Source organism: Protobothrops mucrosquamatus, unplaced genomic scaffold (genome assembly GCF_001527695.2).
Source record: "Protobothrops mucrosquamatus isolate PMUCROS unplaced genomic scaffold, P.Mucros_1.0 scaffold1379, whole genome shotgun sequence".
NCBI classification, from domain to species: domain Eukaryota; kingdom Metazoa; phylum Chordata; class Lepidosauria; order Squamata; family Viperidae; genus Protobothrops; species Protobothrops mucrosquamatus.
This window is the reverse complement of record NW_015387568.1, coordinates 247,591-254,887: the sequence shown is the minus strand read 5'-3', so window position 1 is coordinate 254,887 and position 7,297 is coordinate 247,591. Positions and strand designations below refer to the sequence as shown.

The 7,297-nt window shown below is 40.2% G+C and overlaps 1 protein-coding gene across 1 annotated transcript; it reads left to right on the top strand.

Moving 5' to 3' along the window:
- The first annotated feature begins 133 nt into the window (after positions 1-133).
- FAAP24 (FA core complex associated protein 24) lies at positions 134-4,241 on the top strand. The gene is made up of 5 exons (XM_015821682.1): positions 134-263; positions 1,032-1,176; positions 1,939-2,078; positions 2,841-2,993; positions 3,885-4,241. Exons 2-5 carry the CDS (start codon positions 1,068-1,070, stop codon positions 4,125-4,127), a joined length of 645 nt encoding a protein of 214 aa, XP_015677168.1. The 5' UTR covers positions 134-263; positions 1,032-1,067; the 3' UTR covers positions 4,128-4,241.
- Positions 4,242-7,297: the final 3,056 nt, after the last annotated feature.

The following is a 7,297-nucleotide window of genomic DNA, read 5'->3' as shown; positions in this document are numbered from 1 at the left end:
TCGCCTTAGCAACCAAGCGTCCGTTGTTTTGTTTCAGGGAGAGGCGGGAGGAAAAGAGAAGGGCTTTGATTGGCTGGCGGCGGCAGTGCGTCACGGCCGCCGCGCGATGTTGAAAAAAAAAGGCGGAAGCAGGAACTCCTCGCAATGGGAGCTCCCTCCGTTTGTCTTCCCGGGTTTGCCTGCGCGTGTGGGCAGGTTCGCACGTGTGTTTGAAGGCGCTGGGGGTTCTTGGAGATTGCTGTGCAGGATCTTTAAGCGGTAAGGTAAGAAGAATGCTTTGCATTGATTCACATATACATTGAATTAATAACAGCAGTAAGCTGTTCTTTGCATAGTCCCAAAGACTGGCTCTTTACTTGCTTAACAGAATAACACAACATAATATAGAATAATAAAGTTGAGGGACCTTGGAGGTCTTCTAGTCCAATCCCCTGCTCAGGCAAGAAACCCTGCCTATACCATTTCAGAACAAATGGCTGTCCAGTCTCTTCTTAAAAACCTCCAGTGATGGAGCACCAACAACTTCTGGAGGCAAGTCGTTCCACTGGTTAATTGTTTTCACTGTCAGGAAATTTCTCCTTAGTTCTAGGTTGCTTCTCTTCTTGATTCGTTTCCATCCATAGCTTGTCCTGCCTTAAGCTGCTGCTTGTCCCATAGAAATCTGAGAAAGATTACATACAATAAAACCTTATAAATTTTGTGGAAGATCTGACATTCAGGTTTAAAACAGAATAACAGAGTTGGAAGGGACCTTGGAGGTCTTCTAGAGCAACCCCCTGCTCAGGCAAGAAATCCTAGGTAATTTCAGACAAATAGCTGCTCAATCTCTTCTTGAAAACCTCCAGTGATGGAGCATCACAAGTTCTGGAGTCAAGTCGTTCCACTCATTAATTGTTCTGGCTGGGGGAAAAAACCCTATGGAAAGACATCAGCTGGAAGCCACCTGGATTTCATGGGCAATTTCTGGTTATTGAGAAATGTATAGTTTTTGCATTTTCAGAATAACAGATTGATAGTTTTTCTCTTGATAGGACAAATAAGCGTACAAGTACAAAGAAAGCTTAATAATGCCAAATGACACCACCCCAGTCCGAGCAGGAGCTGTAAATGTTCCTCTGGGCCACGTGATTGGCAGTGAGAAATGGAAGGGCTCCCAGATTGCTCAGGAGATGCACGGTAAGTTGTACTTTGATAAAATTACAGAATTTTGCTTACCAACAAGTCATCCCAAAATCTGAAAATTAAACCAACATTATTTGTTTAAATATATTGGTCCCTCAACTCCAATGGACTCTTCTTTTTTTAAAAAAGGAATCTGACAGATGCATTGCCTTTGTTTGGGCATTTAGTATAATTTAGTGGGTTGTTTTGAACTAGGATAGTGCGGTGAATGGCTTTCAGCAAATCAGAATATCAGTTACACTACAAAATATGAACTTAATGTCTTGGTTTGGTCTGGAGGTCTTAATTATAGTATTCCTAAACATCCAAAGGGTGCATAGGTTATCTAAACAGCCAGAAAAATTAGGATGTCTCATTTTATTAAGTTAGGATAATCAGAAGATACCACTAAATCACAAGGAATATTTTATTATTATTATCAGATTGTTTTAATTCTCATTAATTTGAATGCCCGTTCTATATGCTGTAAATGAAATATGGCAGGCCATATATTTAAATGCATACTTTCACTCTGTAGTGCTAAATGTACTTGGAAATGATCAGTCTTGAAATCATTGGCATTTTCTTCTGAATAACTAGGATATAAAGCAACAGCTTGATTTGCAGAGTGTGCTAAAGCATGGTTTGTTTACACAATATGTTAAAATCAAACTTAGCAGGATATGTAAAACCAGCGAACATTTCACCCAAAATAAGAATTCTGTGTCTACAGTAGTTCTGCCATTACTATAGTTTCATTGCTTCTCACATTTCAAGGGAAAGTTAAGCTTATTCTGGAAGATGGCCTGGGACTTGTGGACTTTCATCTTTCAAACAGATGCTGCATCCTCTACATTTCTGAAGCAGACCTGGTGGCAGGAAATGGCTTCAAAAGAAGACTTGTTCGTTTTAGAAATGTAAGCACCCTCTGAAAGTATAATTTGGATCATGCATTTTAGGAACATAATATCGGCAAAACATTAGATCAATTCATCACACTTCAAGGAGAATCTAAACTTTAGTACCATGCATAATTACTGTTATCAGCAATTATACCAGCAACCGAAATCCACCATTTTAAGAAGTATTTTTTTATCCTTAAAGGATTCTATGTGTTTTTCTTCCTTGTGTTGCTGTTTCCTTTTTGAAATGATCTGATTTTGCTTTAAGAACAAAAAGATATTTTGCCTAGGTAACTGGCATGGCTTTCTATTTATCTTCAGCTCAGAGAAAGCTTTAACTGGTGCATCTGTATCTAATTGGCTGTTGCAGGAAAAGATGAGGAATTAATGGCCATGTATGGTGTATTGTGGTTCTCATATGCACAGTTCTGAATGATGTCAACCCAGCCATTCCTTCATTCTCATATTCATCTGTGAGGAAACAATAGTCTTTAATCAGTGATTTTAAGCAGCATAGCTGAGTGGAGTGAAGAAGAGAAAGTGGAGAAAGCACACCTTTTTACTTTCCCAGCCCTCCCAATGAGCTTACTCTAGGACAGGGGTGTCAAACTGCCGGCCCACGGGCCGGATGCATCATAGCAAAGCCACGCCCACCTCATTGCCGCCAATTGGAAAAAAGTCGTGATATATCACGACACATCACATGACGTTGCGCTAGGCTGTTGGTTTGTTTCTGTCACTAATATCTGTTACTCTCATTGTTCCTACTTGTTCCAGGCTTGCAATCTTCAAGGGATTGTATTAGTTGAAAAAACCCAAATAAGTAACCAGTATTTTCCAGAAGTGCAGAAATTTGTCGTTCTGGAACTGGGAATGACTTTACTTCCGGTGGCTAGCCAAACAGAAGCAGCTCAACTTATTGCTCAATTGGTAAGTACCTTCAAGAGCTGCTTGTACTGCTAAATGGGTATCCATCAGGCTGGTTGCTTTAAAGCAGTGCTTTTCAAAGTTGACAATTTTAAGACGGGTGGACTTCAGATCAGAACTGGCGTACAAGAGTTTCTCATGTTCAAGTGACTGCAGGAAAAAGAATGATGGACGAGACAGACCTTGGTTTGAGGCGGCAAAATAATTTGAGAACTAGGGCTGTGTGATTCCTATTAGTTTTGGAGGAAGTGCCTCAAAATGCTCAGAAGCTTGAATGCAATACCTGTGACTCATTAAACTAACTACATTCGTTTCCAGTAAAAAGATGCAGATACTTTAATGACTGCTGGTCTGCTATCCTGCCCAGTCCAAAGTGCCACTTTCATTCTGCATCCAAAGCATTGACCATCCTATAACCCAACATTTTTCTGCATTACAGGTAGTCCTCGACTTACAACAGTTCATTTAGTGACCGTTCAAATTTACAACGGCATGTAAAAAAGTGACTTATGAATGTTTTACACACAACCATTGCAGCATCCCCATTGGTCACATGATCACAATTAGGATGCTTGGCAACTGACTCGTATTTACGACAGTCGCAGTGTCCCGGGAGTCACGCGACCCCCTTTTGCGACCTTCTGACAAGCAAAGTCAGAAGGAGGAAGCCAGATTTGCTTAACAACCGGGTTGCTAACGTAACAACTGCAGTGATTCACTTAACAACTGTGGCAAGAAATGTCATAAAATGGGGCAAAATTCGCTTAACAAATGTTGCATTGAACAACAGAATATTTGGGCTCAGTTGTGGTCGTAAGTGGAGGACAACCTGCAAACAATTAGCCACCAAAAACCACAAGAGGGCAGCCAGACTGAACTTGACTTTCATTTCAGGTGCACGAACAGACTAAAACCAGCAGTCTCTTCCAAAGTAAGAAATGTACCAAGCTATTGGAACCGTCTATACTCCACACAGTTCAGCAGATTCCAGGAGTTGGAAAGACAAAGGCCCTTCTCCTCCTGGAAAACTTTGGGAATATCCATCAGCTTTGCAATGCCTCTCTCCAGGAGCTCGAAGGAGTAGTTGGCCGCAGCCTAGCTCAACAAATTCACGCATTCTTCGCCCAGACAAAATAATCTCGGTTTTCCAGCATCAGAGATAAGCTTTTTGAAAGGCTGGAATTTCCCTTACACACACCGTCAGATTTCAGTTTGTATGAAACTCAAGAGAGCCTTCATTTCCATCTATTGTTGTTGTTAGTTGCGAAGTCCTGTCCGGCCCATCGGGACCCCATGGATAATGTTCCTCCAGGTCTTCCTGTCCTCTACCATCTGAGGAGCCAATAACTCAGGGAATTATTTTTGAGCTCAAGTTTGTTCCATCTGGGCTTTCTTGGGTAGCTTTTGGCTTTCAACTGCATAAAGCTGGACATGATGCCACTTTTTATGAATAGCACTGAACACCTTTTCCTGGAAGATTACCTGTAGTACCAACATCCCATTTGCCTTCCTTTAAACAGTTCTTGTTCTTTTACTAATAGTTTCCTAAGTACATTCTTTTTCAATCTCAGATACTTCTTAAAGGAGATGGAGACTTCATCTCTTGTCTGTTCAGACTGTTGAAAAATATAGGGTCTCTGAGTTACTTTTTAAGCCAAAAAAGAGCAAGTTGTTAAATGTAAATGAATTTTACATTTGTTCAGTAGGTCTTCCCTATTGCCGTATTGATTTGGATACAGAAGAGAAACCTAATCTGAGTTTTGCCTGCCATTCATAACTTGTTTAAGGAGAAGGTATGAATTCTAAGCATTGGAACTTTTACTTAATGAGTGTTGGGAACAGCAAGATTTAAGGTGCTTGATTTTGTATCTGTTAAAGTCAGGAAGGTCAATTCCCTGTTCTGATTGGTATGAACTAGGCTGAGATACTGTAATGCTGAGATAATAGGAGTTGCTGGATAGATCATCAATTAAAAAACTTGTTCTCACTTGGCCTTCAACTAATTAGCCCAAGGAAGTAGCTTTGGGCAAATAGCACCAAAAAAAACCCGGAATGAACCTTGTTTCTTTCCGGCACTAAGTATAACTCTGAAAATCCTTATTTATAGATGTCATCTAGGCTTTCCTCTGCTCTTGATTGACGTTCCTCTGGATCTGCTCTATCCAAAACATTGTATGACAGGTGGACCTGGTAGGAAACTGCTGTAGGAGTGGAACCTGAATATTATTATTTTTGCACGAGGCACCTGGAAGGCCGCCAAACTGAAATTATGTAGGAGTATAAGAGTGAAAAAAGGGAGTGAGTCATCCTTCTTGGCTGCCCAGAGGGCTTTTGTAATCATTTCCAGCAAAGTTATACTTCTCTGGAGCTTAAAGGTTGTAACTTGGTCCTTTCAAGCAACACTCCCACGTCTTTCAAAGAAAGTCCACGTACCTCACATCAGATAGAATCGGGTAGTTACCCTTTTGACATTTGACTGCACCACCATCTAGTTTTACAGGCAGCCTTGGGCCAAGGGCTATTTCTCAAGGGATGGAATAAAGAGATAAAGATACTTTCAGGAATGGTTCTGGGTGCCTGCATCCCTGTAGTTTTCCTGGCCATGGGACAGGATGGCTTCCGATTGCTGCCTTGCAGCATTTACCTATTTCCAAGTCAGGCTGGTAATTCCAGAATTCCTCAGTGTTATTTCATTTTTTAAATTAGCTAAGACTGAGTAGGTACGGTCGCCTAATTGGGCAGAGGACAAGTCTGAAGCTGTTTTGGACTCTTGGACAATATTATTACAGACATCCCTTTGGTGACCGGGTTGACATTGTTTTAAGCCAAGGACGGACACTTTTTTTCATGATTGGATGCTACAGTGAACAGCGGGCAGGCCGAGAAGGCAAACCAGGTTAACGCGGCACTTTTGCTGAAGTGCAGAAGGTTTAGGCAGGTTTTGCAATTTGGAGGGGGAGATGTTGCAGACACATGCAGGAAGACACTGTGTTAAGATGGTTGAAATTCTTTCCCTCAACGCCCTCTGAGTCAACAGAAGGGCAAAACGTTTAAGGCAATCTTATCTTGTATGAAAGATAATAAACGGCATTCGTCTTTTTGTCCAGGAAGTTCAATTGTGGTCTTTTAACTTCATTAAAAAAAAAAAAAAGGTTGGACAACTGCTAGAATTGCAAGGTAACCACACCTTTATGGAACAGGCTTGGAGTGGATCTCAAGGAAATGGTGACTCCGTGCTACGATAGTAACATCTAATGTTTTCTCCTAACCTTTTAATAATGCAAATGTATTCATTTTAGAATGCCTTTTAAGTGACATTTTATGGGGTTTTTTTTAACTGTATTTCTGAGTCAGTTAGGTAGGTAGGTAGATAGGTAGGTAGATAGATAGATAGATAGATAGATAGATAGATAGATAGATAGATAGATAGATAGATAGATAGATAGATAGATAGATAGATAGATAGATTGATTTTTATTTAGTCTGAGTAAGAACTGAGTAACGTCAGACATATCCATGATTCTAGGAGATATTTTTATTTAGGAGTCTGAGTAAGAACTGAGTAATGTCATGTTATTCTGGTAACATTACAGCCAAGGCCTTTGTGAAATCTAAAAATACTGTACATTATTCAGAGGACAAAAAAAAAACACCCTTGCTTTTGGATAAATTGTCACGCACCAAGGAAATCAGGAGATCCAGGTAGTTCAAGTGTGTATAAGGATTTATTGTAGCTCTCTACAAGTATCTGAACTACTAACGGTCAGGGGAAAGTAGTAGGAGTTAAGAACAGAAAGGAATTCAAAGTGGGCTGGACTGTGGGTGCGCCGGGACTCATGGCAGATGACATGTTTGATCTCTCCCTCAGGCTCAGCCTGGTCATCCCTTACAAAATTACAATATGCTTTATTTAAAAGAAATTGGCAAGCATAGCATTGTTACAAACTGGAGGAATGACACTATTATATTGCTACAGGATAAAAAATCTTAGTTCTCAGTAGATTGAACTTGGCAAAGGAGCATTTTTTGCAACAGCAGGATAAATAATTGCTATACTGGCTTTATTTGATTGCCTAGGCTTTATGCCTATGCATCTACTGCATTTTTCTGACTTGTTACGCTTAGCAGGGTTTCAAACTTGCCTGTGTATATTGAAATCCCCTCATTTATTCTTTCAAGACCATGTATTGTTTAAAGTGAACCTATTATTTAAGAAATCAAGAGTATAAGGGCTGTTGACTGCTAATGAAGTTAAGTTAATAATAGTAGTAGTAGTAGTAGTAGTAGTAGTAGTAGTAGTAGTAGTA